At 47.1% G+C, this 20,538-nt stretch overlaps 2 protein-coding genes across 2 annotated transcripts; one reads left to right on the top strand and one right to left on the bottom strand.

Moving 5' to 3' along the window:
• Positions 1–6: 6 nt before the first annotated feature.
• Positions 7–3,822, bottom strand: MRPS12 (mitochondrial ribosomal protein S12). Its single transcript, XM_075836286.1, has 3 exons — positions 3,748–3,822; positions 2,226–2,295; positions 7–1,544 (listed from the first exon to the last, which is right to left on the bottom strand). The coding sequence occupies exons 2-3, from the start codon at positions 2,272–2,274 to the stop codon at positions 1,168–1,170; spliced, it is 426 nt and encodes a 141-aa protein (XP_075692401.1). The 5' UTR covers positions 2,275–2,295; positions 3,748–3,822; the 3' UTR covers positions 7–1,167.
• A 211-nt stretch (positions 3,823–4,033) lies between these two features.
• On the top strand, positions 4,034–19,534 carry SARS2 (seryl-tRNA synthetase 2, mitochondrial). The gene is made up of 16 exons (XM_075836282.1): positions 4,034–4,315; positions 5,925–6,020; positions 7,441–7,470; positions 7,897–8,037; positions 8,272–8,326; positions 8,955–9,018; positions 11,146–11,251; positions 11,902–11,949; positions 12,056–12,164; positions 13,709–13,754; positions 14,415–14,502; positions 14,581–14,693; positions 16,820–16,913; positions 17,122–17,214; positions 17,798–17,863; positions 19,270–19,534. The coding sequence occupies exons 1-16, from the start codon at positions 4,073–4,075 to the stop codon at positions 19,396–19,398; spliced, it is 1,521 nt and encodes a 506-aa protein (XP_075692397.1). The 5' UTR covers positions 4,034–4,072; the 3' UTR covers positions 19,399–19,534.
• The last annotated feature ends 1,004 nt before the right edge of the window (positions 19,535–20,538 follow it).

The following is a 20,538-nucleotide window of genomic DNA, read 5'->3' as shown; positions in this document are numbered from 1 at the left end:
CACATGTCAACCAGGCTAATGAACCGTCGCTGAAATCTGCCATTTATTTATATAAGGACAGAGAATAACTTCAGAATGGATACAGTAACAGGTAGGGGATCTCCTTTGCATGTACTCGACAGAGCTGAAATCTCCCAGCATTCCTTGCTTGCTCGGTGTCTGTACAGAGCTTGCTCTAGTGACTTGCATTCTGGGAAATGTCATCACCAGACACTGTACAGTAAATTGATATAAGGAAAACCAACAATCCCTTTGTACTATAGGAGCTCCGCTAAAGTGTTAGGGTGTGTCTTAATATGCTTGTTGACGGTTTCCAATGAAAACCAGCAGAATTGTGAATGCCGCTCTGGAGTAAAAGATATGCATGTACACAGTGACTCCACCAGCTGAATAGTGAGTGCAGCTCTGGAGTATAATACAGGATGTAACTCAGGATCGGTACAGGATAAGAAATGTAATGAATTTACAAAGTTACCCAAGTTTTAATATAGCATAATCGGACATACCCCTGTAGTGTACCTGTCATGTGATCAATTACAGGCTTAGCGTCCGTATTATACAGAAGTTAAACCAATAACATTGGGAATATTTCTAGGGAACCCCTACCTGGTGTGTGGCCTGTGGGTGACGTCACGCTGTGTGTCTGCAGTGAAAGAAGCTGGGTGGAAACGATGAGAAGTGCATGACGCTGACTTGTCAGCGTCATACACTTCTATTCACAACGCCCAGTTGGTAAAACGAGAAAACACGCCCAGTTGTCTATTGAAAAGTCCATTTGCATAAATATAAAATAGCTCATAACTTGGGCAAAAATGATAGTTTTTCCCAAAAAAAACAACAACTTTGCTGTTATCTACATTGCAGTGCCGATCACATTCAATAGGAGATAGGGATTTTATAATCTGGTGACAGAGCCTCTTTAACACCGTATATGCCTGGCACCCCCCGCAGTAGATTTGGCAGGCACAGATTTCCGATCAGTAACATTATTTTTTTTTTAATGGCAAATATGAGAAAAAAAAAAACTACATCCCTTGAAACCACGAACAAGTCGTCTTCCCCATCGTCTCAGGACAGAATAGTAACCTGAGCAGCCTCCAGTGCACAGTTTGCTGGTGGCTGTCCTGGGCACAGACGCCATGATAACCTCCTCACTAGTAGCCGCCATTACTTCTTTACATGGGCACAGTCATATTTTCCCCGGACTACTTTTAGTTTGACCCCAGGCAGATCCTGTGTGCGACCGCCCTCCACCAGGACGATGTTGTGTTCCTGCAGATTGTGTCCTTCTCCTGGTATAAAGCACACCACCTCCTTCCCGTTGCTGAGCCGTACACGGGCGCACTTGCGATTGGCAGAGTTGGGTTTTTTAGGCTTGCGGATCATGGTCTTCAAAACAACACCCTTAAGCTGAGGGTTGCCACCCAAAGGCCCCACTTTGTGTGGTTTTTTCTTGGGTCGGCCTGCTCGGTGCATCTGATTGAGTGTCGCCATGCTACAGGAGTTCTCCAGCGAAGGGACAGCCGTACGAAAAAGAGAGGAGCCTAAAAAAAAGGAGATCCATTTAGAACATCATTCACATACTTAAAAGGGTTAAAGACAATGGTGGCGTGCCATTGGCAGAGATCTAATCACTGTGACCCCTAGGGATGGCTAGAACAAAGTGGCAGCAGGGCTACGAAAGCATTGCGCCACTTTGTCTTCTGTTGGCTCCGCTCAGCTTTTTCTAGGTCGGTGACACGTCTCAGGCTGCAAGCTATACCGATTTCTATTGTCAGAAGAAGCTAGCTACTTCCTCCCTCACTGATCCACTTCCCAGTATTCCTTGTTATTTTAACTTTATAGGAAAGCAAACCTAAAAATGAAGGTTACGTCTGGTGTGTCTGACGTTGGTTTCATGCTCTACAGGAAGAGATTCAATCCGGCATTTCTTTGTACAGTGAAGGGAATGGGGGAGGTGAGTTCTCTCACTGTGATCGACTGCCAGGAAGAGCTGAGAGAGGGCCCTATGGGTGACAAAATAGCAACTGGAGAGATAATATGGCTGACAGGAAGTAGCTATCAAACAGATATTTCCTGTCCCAGAAAAGGAAGACTTGGGAGCTGTAGAGCACCGAGCTGATCTGCGCATAAAGACGCGGTACAAAGAGTATTATCCTGGATTGTACACAACCACCTCGCACCTACGACCAAACTGGGCAATGCTCGGCATGGCATCAACCTACCCCATCTCCAGGGCAAGGACACAAGGCTCCTGATTCCAGCAAAGGCCATTGTGGGTCAGACAGACATCACCTGCGAGACAAACGCATGTAAATATCCTGCAGCAAATAATCACACATCATGTACTTAGCGGGAGGCTCAACACTTCATGGAGCTTGTACGATTGTGTATCTCCCCAGCGGCTGGAACTAAAACCAATTGGACACCCGCCCCCCTCTCTGATACTTGACTAAATGAGGGGTACACGAAGGGTAAGATTTGTTGCGGGTTCTTCCTCCATATTGAATTCAATGGGGAAAATCCACAACAAATAAGCAGCGATTAGACAAATACAAGTGACGCGCTGCGGACTAAAAAAAACGCACCGCAGGTCAATTTCTGAGCGTTATTTCCGCTCAGCGTTTCCGCAGCGAGTGGATGAGATTCATTCCAATGTCATCCGCTCTGCTGCTACCGTATCATGCTGCGGATTTTCTGCAACGAAATCCGTTACGGAACATCCACAGTATTTACGCTACGTGTGGACTGACCCTAAGGTCTCATTCAGACGAGCGTATTTCACGTCCTTGTTACGCACGTTAAAACAACGGCTGTCACACGGACCTATGCAATTCAATGGGGGCCGTTCAGACATTCAGTGTTTTTCACGCAGCGTGTGTCCGCTCTGTAAAACTCACCGCATGTCCTATTGTGCGTGTTTTTTTGCGCATCACGCGCCCGTTGAAGTCAATAGGTGCATGGAAAAAAAAAACGGATAGCACACGGACGTCATCCGTGTGCTGTCCATATTTTTCACGCACCAGTTCCTAAAGATATGAGGAAAAAATGAAACACCTTCAGTTTTTTTTTTCACGTAAAAAACGCGGACGCCCACCGTACACAAATGCCACACGGAACTGCAACGCAGGAAAAACACGTTTTTAACGCACACCAAACGGACACGCACGTGTGAATTAGGCCTTACTGTGGTAGTTCAACAGGGAGACGTAGCTGCAGACTGAATGCTGTGAGAGGGGAGGAGGAGCAGGAGATTTTGCACACCACTAGTGTCCACCAGGAGGAGCACCCTACTCACACAGAGAAAAGACGCAGAGGGAAGAAAACAACCCGAAGTATACAGACAGGACAAAATGGTTCTACCTTTTTGAGGTGGCCAAGACTGTGACAGCTGCAGCGGGAAAAGCCTCGCTGTGCAATGTATATAGACTGTGAGGTAGGGGGAAAACCGTGACGACCGCACTCCAACCGCACCATCTGAATATACACAATGTGACTTTTATAGCAGCTCTGGAGGACTCTTCACTGGAGTTTCTCTTGGTGGTCCACATATGGCCCTGGTAGATGGCCCCTCTCCTGGCACATGCCCCCTAGCTACAATGAACAATAATCACTCCTCGTAGGGGACGTCTATGTGACATCACGGCTATAAATATCATCTATGTAATTATCAGTGCAGACAATGTAGCAGCATGTTCACTGAGGAACCACAAGTCCCAGCACAACCAGCTGCTGATCCTCACTCACCTTGAGCAGCCCCGGAGCGCGATCATACACGGCAGCATGTGCAGTCACTTCCAGGTCATGCAGGGAAGGGGCGTGGTCGCAGACTAAGACTACAACCCCACCTATAGATTTGATTGGTCAATCCAGTGACAGTGGTTTCTCCCAGTGTTATCATTGGTTGGTTCTAATGACAGGAGCACACGATTGGCCTTTTCTAGTGATAGTGGCAACTTATAGTGTTATTATTGGTCCGTTGTAGGGAACTAAAGCTTCTGATTGGTCAGTCGACCTAGACGAGCCCCCGTTTTGCCTTGTGATTGGATAACTCAATTTACGACTCGGGAAGATGGCGGCCCGCATCCTGGTCAGGTTGTGTGTCCGGTTTACGTGCCGGGGTTTTTCAGGGACACGAACTCTGAGCAGTGGGGAGTCGGTGCCCCCTAGCCGGCTGTATGAGTATGTGCGGGAAGGTTATCTTAGTCGGCCCCAGCTGGACATGGAGACCCTGAGCCGGGATATAGATGCTGCGGAGCGTGAACTAGCGGAGAGGAGACCGGGCAGACCTCAGGAGGGAGAACTGCGGACACTGGTAAGAGAAGGGCGCAGCTCAGAGTTCACTCAGCTTTATCAATGGCTTTAGTGTAGTAGCACGATGCGACACACAGGAGTCGCTGCAGAGCGTGTGCGTGTGTTACAACTTAATGTAGTACTACGATACGACCAGGAGGAGTCGCTGTAGTGTATATATGTGTGTAAAATAAAGCTTAGTGTAGTACCACGATACGACCAGCAGGAGTCGCTATATGTATTGTATATCTATAACACATTTATAATGATATTCCTTCGATTACAAAAACATCTATTATATCTCTAATAGTAAATATAAAACTGTATACGGATGAATACAGATCTCCCTGGTCTTTGAATACTATATAATATATGTTTTATTTCCTTACCATTTTCAAGATCTCTTTTGCTGTCAGTGAATACACTCAATCTTGTTTACAATCAGAGGCTGGAAACCAGTCCTATTTTTTTTTTTTTGGGGGATGTTTTTCTTGTTTTAAAGAGGACCTGTCCCCTCTTCTGACATCTGTTTTAGTAAATATGTGTTCCCTATGAAATAATAATTCTAGCGCATCTTTCCTTAGTACTCTGCATTGTGTTGTTCCTCTGTTATTCCTCCTGGGAATTTGTGAATAAATTGACAACTGCGTATTTCTATTCCCCTTGTCAAAGGCGTGCACTGTCAGCATTGATTGGCTAGTGTCGGACTGAGTAGGGCATCCTCCTAATTGATGACATTTATAAATTTCCAGGCGGAATAACAGAGGAACATCACATTGCAGAGTTTTAGGAAAAGATGTTCCAGAATTATTATAGGGAATACAAGTTTATACTAAAATAGACACGTCAAGAGCGGTGAAAGGTCCTTGAAAGGAATTTCTCAAGATGTCACGCCTTAAGTTAGAGATCCTGTAAGAGCCTGTTCACATCTGCTCCGTCAGAGGAGCAGAACAACAAAAATAGCGCTGATTCTGTTGCATGACTGACGCCATGTGCATTCATTGACTTTAATGGCTTCTTTTGCGATGTCCGTGATTTTTGCTACTTTTGGCCGGAGCTGTGACGGAGACCCCTAGTGGAGCCTCCAAATCAGATGTGAACAGCCCCTAAGCTGCTTAAAGGGGTTCTCCTACCACTAGTATAAGCCATCTCTTTCTAAACGGAGGGGGTCTGCCCTTTGGGACCCCACTGGTCCAGAGAATGAAGAAGGCACAGCGCTGGGGGATCCTAGCAATATGCCATAGTTTTCTGTGATGGGGAGACCCTTTCAAGCAGCTTACAGTCTCTCTTACTAAAGATCATGACAGATTCACAATCTCTGCTTGCTGTCAGTGAGCAGAAACAAAAAGGTAGTGTTTTATCCTTTAAGAGTTTGTATGGTGTTGCTGTTCTATAAATGATTAAAATTCATCCTCATTACAGCCGTTTTAAAACTGACTTTACTGGGAGAACTGGGCGGGGTCTGACAACTCTGTTCCCACGCACCTATTTGCAGACATTGAATCAGCTGGAGGAATCGGCTGTAATGGATCTTCTTTGGTGCTGCTGTGGGATGCTGGGGATGTCTCACAAGTTGAAAATCCTTCATAGTATGTGATATTCTATGACCTCAGGTCTGACTGTTGTCACAGGTGAACGTCTGGGAGCAACTGCAGAGATTAAAGCTGGAAATTCGCAGCCTGGAGGAAGAGAAATCACAAGTGGCCAATGAAGTGAAGGAGATGACGGTGAGTGTGAAATATCTCAACGTGTCCTTGAAATTTCAAGTGTTCCAACATTTACATAAGGCTGTGCTCACCTCCGTCGCAGATTTCATAAAAAATCCTGGATAAAATAGCGCAGCATATATCATGGACACTGTGACGGGAGTCTGAGGGACCCCATTATAGTCATCGGGGTCATCGGGCAGTTGATGGCCCATCATGGCAGCCAGGGGCCTAGTTAAAGCCCCCAGGTCTGCCATCTTAGTACTTCTATTAAGCCCTGCCAGAGACCGGGATTGATACGAGGACAATACACAGTAATACAGAAAAATTGGTGTATTGTACAAGTGATCACAAGTTTAAAAACATTTTCAAGAATATATATATCTATTTAGCACACAAGAAAATGGCGACCGCACACTGTGAACACTAATGTCACCGAAGCCACTAAATATAAATAAATATGCATTACTGCTGAATCTACTTACAATAGGGAGGTTCTTAGTGGGACTAAGCCAAATATATGTGGGGTTAGTCCCAGTTCTGGGTGTATGTGCAGCGTAGGTTCCCACCTCGTAGAAGTCGACTTGTCGTGGCAGGTGGGCTCACACAATTTGATCAAAATGTGCACTAAGAACCTCCCTATTGTAAGTAGATTTAGCAGTAATGAATATTTATTTATATTTAGCGGCTTCGGTGACATTAGTGTTCGCAGTGTGCGGTCGCCATTTTCTTGTGTCCTGTATATTTTCAGTCACGGGCGTTCTTGCACCTGTATACACGTTTTGTTTCATTTTGCTGGAATGTGCTGTTCAAACTTTTGTGTTGTGTATAATGTATGTGGAGAAAAAAAAAGGTTTCCTATATTTTATGTAAAATAATTTAAATAAACATAATTGTTATCATCCCGCATCGTGAACGGAAAAAAAAAACAAAAGCCAGAACTGCTGTTTTTCGGTCACTTTGCCTACCAAAAAAATTGAATAAAAAGTAATCAAAAAGTGCTATTTCCCCAAAATTGTAAAATAAAAAGTACAGCTCGCCCCGAAAAAACACAAGTCCTGACACGACTCATCGATGGGAAAAATAAAGTTATGAGTATCAGAGTACGGCGACATAAAACAAATGTTTTTTTATTAAAAAAAAAAAAGTTTTTATTGTTTAAATGATAAAAAGAAAAAAAATCTATAAACTTGGCATCGCCGTGATCGCTGTAACCCGCAGAATAACGTTTACATGTCATTTATACCTCACGACAAACCCTGTAAGAAAATACCATTCGTTTGGCAAAAAAAACAAGCCCTCGCCTCAGGCGGCTACGTCAACGGAAAAATTGAAGTTAAAGCTCTTAGCAGCAGGGGGCAGCACATAGATTGGAGGCATCCGGCTGCCATGAGTGTCTTGCTCGCTGACTGCTTTCTTAATTCCTTGTCTTTTCCCCCAGCTGACACACGATCGGCAGGCGCTGCAGTCGGTAAGTATCTCCACTTGTTTCGTTACTTTGCAATATTCGGTTATTGCCGGGATTGACGGACTGTATTCATTTCATACTACAAAACTGGTAGTAAAGGTACAGTAACAGTAATAGCTGAAGGGGAGGGGCTTCACAAGGGGCGGGATTTATACTGCCTGCAGACAAGGCAGTGGAGAAGGGCTCCTGCTAAAGCCAGTAGCCATACAGCCAATGTGATCTGAAGTATGTAAAGTGGAGGGGGTGGATTATCTCCCGGGACACCTATAGGAGGAGAATTAATACGTTTCTCAGTTTTTATTGCAATAGACAGGATAAAAAATAAATACATGATATACAGATCAGTCGGGGGCATGCTGTGACTTGTGGGTCCAGCTGTAGGAATAGTTTCCCTGATATTTGATACCATTCTTGTCATTTGTGATTTAGATCCCCAGATACATGACGATTAGAAAAAGAGGAAAAGAGATCCGTCAACAGCTGAATTCTCTTTACCAGCAAGAAACTGATTTCGAGGAATTTTTCTACTTTCGAGCACTTAAGTTACCAAACAGAACCCATCCGGGCACCGTGAGTAGCAATAATGACAAACCCTCTCAGAGATTAGAAGAAAAAAAATGTACATTTAATTTTTACCCTCGAACAGCGCCACTCTTGTCTATAGGCTGTGTCTGGTATTGCCGTATTCAAGTAAATGTTGCTGTAATACCGCACAAAACCTATTGATGAGAGTGGCGCTGCTTCTAGAAAAGTGCCTATACGGCATAGTATTTGGTAGCTCATGTAATCTTATTCCTTCTACAGCCTATTGGGGAAGAAAGTAACGCCCGGGTACTGGAGGTTGTTGGAGAGAAACCTGGTAAGGAATGTAGTTTATGGTGCGGCACTAAATTCATTCACACGCGGTTTAAAAAAAAGCATCTAAACTAAACCTGAGAAATGCAGCTCAAGTTACACAGGCGGTTGTAGATTTTGGTGAAATTGGGGTCTGTGGGTGGAAAATACTCTAGAAAAATACCACACACAGAGCAGGCTGGACCTAGGACAAAAAACAAAATGACACCGCAAAAGAAAAAAAGACCAAAAAAACACCACAAACAAAAACACAATTGTTGGATGAGATTTATCATAACTGTCTAAAATAAAAAACGGCCTTGTTGTCCATAGCAGCCAATCAGAGCTCAGGGTGACTTCAGTCTTGTACTTATTACTGCTTACCACCTGATTGTGCCTATTACAGTAAAATTGCAGTTAAAGTGGGGTTTCTGCTTGAAATATTTCAGCTCTGAAGCATGCAGAATTATGAATGCAGCTCCTGGAGTATAACACAAGCTGTAACTTAGGATCATTACTAGAGAAGTAATGAATTTACAAAGTGAATTAAACTTTGTGTGTGTGAGATAGAGATATATATATCTATCATTCACTAAAATGCTTCATAGAGATAATTGAAGAGCCATTATACCTATTCTGTTTTCTCCTTCCAGAGTTTGAGTTTAATGTTCGGGGTCACCTGGAAATCGGGGAGGATTTGGATATCATCAGACAGAGGTACAAATGCAATATACGGCTTCATGAGGACCTGTCAGCTCTCCTGTGTGGTGTAGTATAGCGGACCTGTGAAGTCTTCCATTCTACACCATGCAGGAGAGCTGACCGCTCCTCTATACTACACCACACAGTAGAGCTGACCGCTCCTCTATACTACACCACACAGGAGAGCTGACAGCTCCTCTATACTACACCACACAGGAGAGCTGACAGCTCCTCTATACTACACCACACAGGAGAGCTGACAGCTCCTCTATACTACACCACACAGGAGAGCTGACAGCTCCTCTATACTACACCACACAGGAGAGCTGACAGATCCTCTATACTACACCACACAAGAGAACTGACAGATCCTCTATACTACACCACACAGGAGAGCTGACAGATCCTCTAAACTACACCGCACAGGAGAGCTGACAGCTCCTCTATACTACACCACACAGGAGAGCCGACAGATCCTCTATACTACACCACACAGGAGAGCTGACAGCTCCTCTATACTCCACCACACAGGAGAGCTGACAGCTCCTCTATACTACACCACACAGGAGAACTGACAGCTCCTCTATACTACACCACACAGGAGAACTGACAGATCCTCCATATTACACCACACAGGAGAGCTGACAGATCTTCTATACTACACCACACAGGAGAGCCGACAGCTCCTCTATACTACATCACACAGGAGAACTGACAGCTCCTCTATACTGCACCACACTGGAGAGCTGACAGATCCTCTATACTACACCACACAGGAGAGCTGACAGGTTCTCTATACTGCACCACACTGGAGAGCTGACAGATCCTCTATACTACACCACACAGGAGAGCTGACAGCTCCTCTATACTACACCACACAGGAGAGCTGACAGATCCTCTATACTACACCACACAGGAGAGCTGACAGCTCCTCTATACTACACCACACAGGAGAGCTGACAGATCCTCTATACTACACCACACAGGAGAGCTGACAGCTCCTCTATACTACACCACACAGGAGAGCTGACAGCTCCTCTATACTACACCACACAGGAGAGCTGACAGCTTCTCTATACTACACCACACAGGAGAGCTGACAGCTCCTCTATACTACCCCACACAGGAGAGCTGACAGATCCTCTATACCACACCACACAGGAGAGCTGACAGTTCCTCTATACTACCCCACACAGGAGAGCTGACAGATCCTCTATACCACACCACACAGGAGAGCTGACAGCTCCTCTATACTACACCACACAGGAGAGCTGACAGCTCCTCTATACTACACCACACAGGAGAGCTGACAGCTTCTCTATACTACACCACACAGGAGAGCTGACAGCTCCTCTATACTACACCACACAGGAGAGCTGACAGATCCTCTATACTACACCACACAGGAGAGCTGACAGATCCTCTATACTACACCACACAGGAGAGCTGACAGATCCTCTATACTACACCACACAGGAGAGCTGACAGTTCCTCTATACTACCCCACACAGGAGAGCTGACAGATCCTCTATACCACACCACACAGGAGAGCTGACAGCTCCTCTATACTACACCACACAGGAGAGCTGACAGCTCCTCTATACTACACCACACAGGAGAGCTGACAGCTTCTCTATACTACACCACACAGGAGAGCTGACAGCTCCTCTATACTACACCACACAGGAGAGCTGACAGATCCTCTATACTACACCACACAGGAGAGCTGACAGATCCTCTATACTACACCACACAGGAGAGCTGACCGGTCGTCTTTAAATTGTCCTATTTAGTTGTTGGTCTTTACCTGACACACTAACTTCGCTTGTATATGACGGCAGAATTGTATATCCGCTGCTTGCATGTTGGAAATTTTATATAAAGGGCTTTAACCTCAGGCACTTTCCAGTCTGATCTCCGTTGTCAGTGCTGTCTGTGTATAATGTGACGGGGGCCCTGTGTGCGTGTGTCAGGATATGATGGCGGATTTATGTATTTATGTTGTTAGTCTGTTGCTATGGTGTCTATGGCGGTACGGTCTTTACAAATAATGACTCGCAGATGGGAGCGAGGATTGTGCCTCTGGGTAACGCTTTGTGCTGTCACGTTTTTCTCTAACGTTTTTCCTTAATTTATTTTCAGACGTCTCACCCACATCTCGGGTAACCGCTGTTATTACCTGCGTGGAGCTGGCTCCATGTTGCAGCACGCTCTAGTCAATTTTACAATCACAAAACTTGTGAAAAAGGTAACGCCAAAACCTCACGCCAATTTTCTCAACTTCCGTTATATCCCCGGTCTCCGCCGCAGCTCTTCGTTAGCTTATAGAGGCGAATACAAAACGGTCATCGTCCCCCTTATGATATCCAGGTGGTATAATCCTTAAAACATCATTTATGTCTAAATTCACAACTCCACTTCTACAGATGGAGCAGTGTGAATTTTATCTCCACTGCGACTTCTTAAAGGGCCCTTCCATATTACTTTAAAAATATTCAGTTTTGACAGAGAGAGCAAAATTGTCATCATAATATGTTAATGTATCCGTAGATCTGTATGGGTTTCTAGCTTCTTTATGTAAACAGCAATGGTTTCATTCACTGACTGCAAGAAGAGATCTTGGAAAAAAACTGCAAAGTAGATTAGAAAGTTGCAGGACTTTTCGTTATATGAATAAAGTTTCTTCGTTGTAAAAGACGGGACAACCTCTGGAGTGGCAGGTTTGGGAGGCTAAAATCCAGACGGCTGCTTCGACTGTCAGAAGCAAGTCGTAATAAAGATCTTGTAGATCTTGTTGGCGCCTTCATAATCTACGCCCCCTTCTGGTTAAATGATGGAATGACTCTGGATATTAGTCGACTCTCTTGTTTAATGATTTTCTATCCTTTTCTTCTACAGGGATTTATTCCGATGTCTGTGCCGGACGTGCTGAGAGGCGCAGTATTTGTGAGTCCACTTCACATTCATTTTGTTTGTCTAATAATAAATCTACTTTTTGCCTTATTTTGCTCGTCTGCATCTTCCTGACCTCTACACTTGCCCCATGTCCCAGGAAGGTTGTGGTATGCAGCCGGCCGCCCACAGCTCGCAGGTCTACAGCCTGGATCCGTCCTCACACCCCGACCTGCATCTGGCCGGGACCTCCGAGGTTGGAATCGCAGGTAAAACTGCATGACTCGGCCTTGTAACCTGTTTTAAAGAAGCACTCCCAGCTGTTTTTTCTTTTTTTTGTTTGTTTTTTTGCTAAGACCACCTGTCCTCTTACCCTAAATACTGCTAGAAATATTGTCTTGCCGTTCTTACTGCTCCGCCGCCTTTTTTATATGTTATTTTCTCGTTCTCTCTGGTCCAGATATGGCTGCTGCAGCGTAAGATATGCGTACCTGCGCAAGTCCCTCCTTCCTACAACTCCCATAATGCCTTGTACTGAGGAGAGACGGCTAGAGGCGTGTCTAGCCGAGCTCCTCCTCTCATTCTTCCAGGGATGTAACTGCTAGTCCTACATGACAGGGAACCCCATCAACCCCCGCCAAAAAACAGTCCCCTGTAGATCCCATATAGTGCCACAGTGCCCATGTAGTTATTGCCATCCCACTCTTCCCCCCCCCCCCTCCTGTAGAGAGCGCTACACATTCCATCCTCCCTTTAAATGGTGCCATACAACCCCCCCCCCCCCCTGTAGATAGCGCTCCTCCCTCCTTTTGTTACCGCTATTAGGGCTCCCTATGGGAGGGGAATCCCCAGCCAGAGTGTTGCCGACTGGATAGTGACACCATGGACTCCTCCAGGAGCAGAATCCCCTGGCTGGGGATTTTGCTCCTATAAGGAGCCGTAATAGCAGTAACATCAGGAGGGTGGAGTGCTATCTACAGGGAGGCGGGGATGTGTGTGGCGCCATCTACAGGGAGGCGGGGATGTGTGTGGCGCCTTCTACAGGGAGGCGGGGATGTGTGTGGTGCCATCTACAGGGAGGTGGGGATGTGTGTGGCGCCATCTACAGGGAGGTGGGGATGTGTGTGGCGCCATCTACAGGGAGGTGGGGATGTGTGTGGCGCCATCTACAGGGAGGTGGGGATGTGTGTGGCGCCATCTACAGGGAGGTGGGGATGTGTGTGGCGCCATCTACAGGGAGGTGGGGATGTGTGTGGCGCCTTCTACAGGGAGGGGGGATGTGTGTGGCGCCATCTACAGGGAGGGGGGATGTGTGTGGCGCCATCTACAGGGAGGTGGGGATGTGTGTGGCGCCATCTACAGGGAGGCGGGGATGTGTGTGGCGCCATCTACAGGGAGGTGGGGATGTGTGTGGCGCCATCTACAGGGAGGTGGGGATGTGTGTGGCGCCATCTACAGGGAGGCGGGGATGTGTGTGGCGCCATCTACAGGGAGGTGGGGATGTGTGTGGCGCCTTCTACAGGGAGGGGGGATGTGTGTGGCGCCATCTACAGGGAGGCGGGGATGTGTGTGGCGCCATCTACAGGGAGGTGGGGATGTGTGTGGCGCCTTCTACAGGGAGGGGGGATGTGTGTGGCGCCATCTACAGGGAGGGGGGATGTGTGTGGCGCCATCTACAGGGAGGGGGGGATACTTCTTTAATTCAAGTACCAAATGATGAATTGTCAGTATTTCAAAACCCGTCGTGTGTGATTCTGTTTTTCATTTGGTTATTGGTCACATGTCGCTCCTTGTGCACTTTTTTTATTTGTAGGGTATTTTATGGATCATGCGGTACAGCTGTCAGATCTCCCCATTAGGTGAGTTCTCTTCTGGGATGTTGAGCACCTCCTATAGGCCACATCTGGTAATGACGCCTTCTTGAAAAATTTAGCTCGGGCATGATGCCAGCCTGCTCAAATGTCAGCGGTGAGTTGTCCGCCTTTAAGCACTATTTTCACCTCTCCTGACATGACTATTTAAGTAAATACTTGGATCCTCCATGAAATAACAATTCTGGAACTGTTGTCTTATTCCTCCTAGAAAATTATATAGAAATTGACAAGTGGTTGTTACCTGTCCCCTTGTCAAAGGGGTGTGTCCCTACAGTGTCAGTCTGTGTAGAGACACACCCCCAACTGGAAACCCTAAATTGTCAACATATTCATGCATTTCTAGGAGGAGTAACTGAGGAACACAGAGTTCTAAGAAAAGATGCTACAGAAATGTTATGTCATGGGTATTACAATTATTTACTGTTTGTATTTTGAATGGAGATGCCCTTTATGCTTTCTTCTACATTTACCTGTACAACCCGCTTGCCATCCCCCTCCGCTGTGTCTGTGAATATTGCCATGTGATATATTATCCCTTTTCGATATCACCAAGTCTAATAAGTAGGTTTGCATAATGCCCTCTGTGCCCCATCAGTCCACATCTTGTCCCTGTGATTCTCTATAATCTGATCTTTTCCTTGGCAGGACGGTTTGCTGCAGCACATGTTACCGAGCAGAGACGGACACCGGCCGGGAGACCTGGGGCCTCTACAGAGTTCATCATTTTACCAAGGTCACGCTCTTTACCAGGGTGTCTCAGCCGCGTCTTCTCTCCTCAGTGGTGACCGCAATATTCTCCTCTGTTTTCCAGGTGGAGATGTTCGGAGTCACCGCTAATGAGACGGGGAATGAGAGTCAGGAGTTGCTGGATGAGTTCCTGAACCTGCAGAAAGAGATTTTCTCAGATCTGGGTTTACACTTTCAGTAAGTAAATCCTTACAGTCCCCCCCGATTATCACTAAAGAGAGGCAGGGGTTCAGGGTTTAGGCTCCGTTCATATAAAGCCGCATAACGCAAACCTAGCTGTGCGTCATGTGACTCCATGGCCTAACTCCGCTGTAGCAGCCATAGCGGCTGCTACGGGGCCTGCGGCAGGAGAGGGCCGTGCCGCCCGCCGTCACGGGCCCACTATGCCCGGTGGCGCCGCCAGCAGCAGCTATGGCTGCTACAGCGGTAATGATGCCACATTCAATAGTATCTGCGTCCTAGGGTGCAGATACTATTGAACACTATGGCAGAGCATGAAGATAGCTCCCTACCCTGCCATTTACTAGGCTACAGGCCACATTCGGCCTGCAGCCTATCAGGCACAGAGACGGGGTCCCTGCGCAGGCCGGCGTCGGCGGCGTGACAACGTCACGATTACGCCAGCCTACGCAAGGATCCCGTCAGCATTGATTCGCTCCGTTCGTTGCAGGAACGGGGCCTGGTTGAGCATGATGTTTGTTTTGGGGGTCGCTTTATGGCGCGATCTACAGGAGGGGGGGGCTGTATGGCGCTATCTACAGGAGGGGGGGCTGTATGGCGCGATCTACAGGAGGGGGGGCTGTATGGCACTATCTACAGGAGGGGGGGCTGTATGGCACTATCTACAGGAGGGGGGGCTGTATGGCGCTATCTACAGGAGGGGGGGCTGTATGGCGCTATCTACAGGAGGGGGGGGGCTGTATGGCGCTATCTACAGGAGGGGGGGGCTGTATGGCGCTATCTACAGGAGGGGGGGGGGCTGTATGGCGCTATCTACAGGAGGGGGGGGCTGTATGGCGCTATCTACAGGAGGGGGGCTGTATGGCACTATCTACAGGAGGGGGGCTGTATGGCACTATCTACAGGAGGGGGGCTGTATGGTGCGATCTACAGGAGGGGGGCTGTATGGCACTATCTACAGGAGGGGGGCTGTATGGTGCGATCTACAGGAGGGGGGGGGCTGTATGGCGCGATCTACAGGAGGGGGGCTGTATGGCGCGATCTACAGGAGGGGGGGCTGTATGGCGCGATCTACAGGAGGGGGGGCTGTATGGCGCGATCTACAGGAGGGGGGGCTGTATGGCGCGATCTACAGGAGGGGGGGCTGTATGGTGCTATCTACAGGAGGGGGGGCTGTATGGTGCTATCTACAGGAGGGGGGGCTGTATGGCGCTATCTACAGGAGGGGGGGCTGTATGGCGCTATCTACAGGAGGGGGGGCTGTATGGCGCTATCTACAGGAGGGGGGGCTGTATGGTGCAATCTACAGGGGGGCACTCTCTATAAGGGGAGCTGTGTGCGGCACCTAGCTGAGGGGGGACCTAGTCAAAGGTTTGCTATGGGGCCCAGTTTTTCCTAGTTACGCCCCTGATGTGACTGATCCAAACAGCGTCCAACAGATTCCATTGACTTCTAATTGGGTCCTTTGAGTCCCGTCGAGTCTACGTTGTTTTTATGGAAAAAATAGTGCTGCATGCTGTGGTTTTCAAGTCGTCATAAGTAATGGATCCCCTGACGGAAGGAACACTAGTGTGAACAGTAGCCTATTGTGGTGACTGCAATATGGCAGACTAAGATTAAGGCCTTGTTCAGGTCCTGACAGCCTTCTGCCCTCTCTATTCACATAATACAGGCTACCATACGTGGCACCTCTATACTGCTGATGGGGAGCAAATCTGATAATCATTTATTGGGGAATTTACAGTAATTCAGCTCCCTAATGTTGCTTAAAGGAGCCCTTTTGGTAAAGCAATACATAGTGCAGGACCTGAGGGGGGCGGAGCATGACACAGGGGTCCTCTCTTTGGAATTCTTTGAATCCCTGTGTCATGCTCCGCCCCCCTCAGGTTCTGCCTTAGGCATAAGTGTATCAATTTTGTCCAGTGATCCTTTAACTGGCCCCTACTTAATCTTTCCCAGCTATATGGTCTCCTTACTCTGCAGGTTCCTCCACTTTAGCTTTCGATGTGGCAGATGCAAAACCGTGGCCAAAATGAAGTATTTATGTGCAAAAAAAAAACGCCACAATACTAGCGCTATAAATGCACCCGCAAGGGTTAAACTGATGATTTTCTGTTTTCAAGTGTTTTGGAAATGCCAAGTGAAGAACTTGGGCTGCCCGCGTACAGGAAATGTGACATAGAGGCCTGGATGCCGGGACGAGGGAAGTACGGAGAGGTAGATGTGCCAAAATAAGAATAATGATGTGTTGCGTTTCAGTATCCATGTCTTTACAAGATCTGCCTTCTGTATGTAGAGTCTGTTCATGTAGTACCAGAGCTTGGTCAGCAGAGGGAGCTGAGGTCATTACTGGGGTTCAGGTCACATATTATGCACAATGTCGTTTATTACATTTTATTGCTTATATTATTTTCCTTTCCCTAAGATTTCCAGCGCATCAAACTGCACCGACTTCCAGAGCCGGAGGCTGAACATCATGTACCGGAGACCTAATGGAGCGCTCCGCCATGCCCACACCGTGAGTTCATGAACACGTAAAGAAGTCCGTGTCCAGAAAATCCAATCCGATGTCTGCTCAGTGTTGTGATCTGAACCTTGAAATACTTTTGGAGTTTGTTAGGTTCCTATGGGCATGGCCAGTTTTCCCAGTATTAATGACCCTAGCTGCATTCCACATGTATTGGGATCGAGCCTCAAAGGGGTTTTCCAACCCCTAAAACTCAAGGGAATTTTTTTTTATAATATACTTGTTTAAATTCAGCATCTTTGGGGGTGTCTCATTACTTCTTGTTGTCTTTTCTGTTGTCCAACTCAACGTGACCGTGACAGCCAATCGCTTGTTTCAGTGGTGACGGTTATCGTCCGTAGTGATGTCACTGATGCAGTCAACGATGACCTGCCGCAGCTTTCTTCCACAAACAGCGCCACGCCTGTCCACAGTTTGTGTGTGGAATTGCAACTCCGCTCCATTAACTTCAGTGGAACTGAGCTGTAATACCAGACACAACCCATGTACAGGGGTGGCGCTGTTTCTGTCTCCTGTGTTTGGTACTGGACCTCTTCTGTGTCTGTATATAAGCTTTATCTCTTTACACTTGCAGATTAATGGCACTGCTTGTGCTGTCCCCCGGCTCATCATTGCTATTCTGGAGTCTAACCAGTTAAAGGTGAGCGCTTCTGACGGTTTTTGTTTTTTTTATTACCATCCCTGCTTCTGCCATGAACATCTCACCCACAATGGCTCCTTGTGTTCTGCCATTCTTTCCTTTCTTACATCCTGAAATTCAGCGGCCTCCCTTTGCTTAAACCTTAGTGTCGCTATGACCGTGCCCATAAGATGCCCATGAGCAGTTAGGACAGCGGGCACAGAACGGCTAGAGTTTCGGGGATTCTTATTACCGTTTCAACCACCCCAGTAAAAACATGCGGACGGTCCTTAAAGGGGTTTTCTCATCAAGGCAATCCGTCCACATGCCCTATTAAGGCATATAGACATCATAGAGGGGGAGTACCCTGCTCCAGACCCCCCTCTCGGTAAGCCAGAGTGTAAGAGCGGCTCTCGTTCAGGCAGACTTATTGCAGCCATCCAGTATATCCAATCATTGCAGGAGAAATGTCTGGCCGTGGCGATCATTGTCAGGACCCAGACCCACAACAATCCGCCGATTTACTATAAGGCTGTGTTCACACGAGCATGTTCGGTCCGTAAAGGACGGAACGTATTTCGGCCGGAAGTCCCGGACCGAACACACTGCAGGGAGCCGGGCTCCTAGCATCATAGTTATGTACGACGCTAGGAGTCCCTGCCTCGCTGCAGGACAACTGTCCCGTACTGTAATCATGTTTTCAGGACAGTAGTTCCACGGAGAGTCAGGGACTCCTAGCATCGTACATAACTATGATGTTAGGAGCCCGGCTCCCTGCAGTGTGTTCGGTCCGGGACTTGTGGCCTAAATACGTTCCGTCCTTTTACGGACCGAACATGCTCGTGTGAATCCAGCCTAAAACTTCTGAAGGGCTTTAAGAGTGAACTTCTTAACATGTTTTATTAAAGGGGTTGTACAGGATTAGACCCTGTCCCGGCTGCCTCAGGGCACCGGATGTTATGCAGTGTTCAGTGCCGGAAGCAGATGGCTCCGTACACTGTATAGCGGCAGTACTGCAGCACTTCTACTTGAATAGGAGCAGAGCGGCAGTACTGCAGCATGGCCGCTATACTGTAACCGGAGCATCATATACTGATGGCCTATTCTGTGTATAGGTCTTGAGATTGATGGTGTAATTCAGGGATCCATCTAATGACCAGCGGGGGTGCTCTATCCTCTGACCACAGGAGAGATCTGCAGGGAATGAAAAGTTATTCTTTACTCAGGTAGAGAAGGATTGAGTTCATCATTCAGGGATTATCCAAGATGCTCAGAAAAGTGTTTTAGACTGAGCCCTTTCATGTGTCGGGAGCAGTGTCCATGCTGGAGTCTGTACTTCTCTCCTCCTGAGACCCCCCACACCCCCTCATTAAACGCTGCTTATATCTGTAGCACTGCTCTTGTATTTTAATGTGATTCTCCTGTAGGATGGCCGGGTACGTATTCCTGAGGTGCTACAACCGTACGTGGGCGCTGACGTCATAGAAAAGCCGCCGTACACTCCACAGACCTACATCGGACCCAACCAAAAACAGAAACCAAACAAGAAGGTGTGACCTTGTGTCCGGAGGACTCAGTGATGTGGAGATCACAGAGGGAAGAGTCAAGAAGACAGCTGGGAATAATCATGAACTCTGAAAACCTTCCTACGTTGCATATTAATATATTTTATAAATAAATTTCGATAAATTGTGCCGTCTTCTTCAGTATCGTACTTAACTGTTGAGGTCGGCAACTGGTAAGGGGTCTGTGGTGGGGGGGTTCCTCTAGGACGGGACATCTGCTTGCCACTGTTATTGTGGCTACCTGTAGTTGCATCTAGGGGGAGTTCACTGTAGACAGATTTATATAACTCCCATTGACCTTAACAGTAGCTCTACAAAGCAGTTAGCTCCCCCTAGTGGTGGCTGTATACAACCAGAACTAGTCACAAATACAGAGCTCCCTTGTACAGCTATATTATAAAAATGTAGACCACATGCAGACAGCCACAGTGTGGCCACAATTTAGCGTCTGTACTACAGCCGCGAGATCCGACCAACCCCGCCCCAAGATTTAAGTGAACTTAGATCATTATAGGATTCTATGGTGATCAAATTTTGGTTTAATTGAGCCGCAGTTGTCCAGGTCCTGTGGTCGTAATACAAATACTAAAATGCGTCCACCTTATGGCCGTCTGATGTGGCCTAAGTTTAACACACAAAAAAATATGCACAAACCCTTTATGAGCGGGTGGTGATGAGCTTCATTATCTATATACATATAAAGATACAGTATTTCTTTAAATGCGTTGCCAGTTTTGGATTCATGCCTGGAAGTGTGCTGTGACTTCCTGCTGTGCTAAAGGCAGGAAGAACTGATCCCATTTACTTACAGCACAAATATTATTCCTATTTAGTATTCGGCTGTTGTTGTAATAATTGGAGGGCTGTGATTTATCTTCAGTAATATATGATGTCGTTTATGAGGCTCACAGTATGTAAACATTGTCCAGGAAAAATTAATTCTCCGAATGCTGATTTTGGGGACCGTTGCTGCAGGGTGACCCGGCTTTGATAACCGCTGCTCCTTGCAGGATTGAATGATCATGTCTGTTCTGTACGGAGAGGGGATATGTGCAGGGACCGTAAGCAGCCGTGGCACATCGCTCCTGCGGGTAAACCAAGCGTGACTCCAGCAAATGTCATTCTGCTTGA

The sequence above is a fragment of the Rhinoderma darwinii genome, chromosome 8, assembly GCF_050947455.1.
Source record: "Rhinoderma darwinii isolate aRhiDar2 chromosome 8, aRhiDar2.hap1, whole genome shotgun sequence".
NCBI lineage: Eukaryota > Metazoa > Chordata > Amphibia > Anura > Rhinodermatidae > Rhinoderma > Rhinoderma darwinii.
The sequence above is the reverse complement of the archived record's forward strand: the minus strand, read 5'-3'. Positions and strand labels throughout refer to the sequence as shown.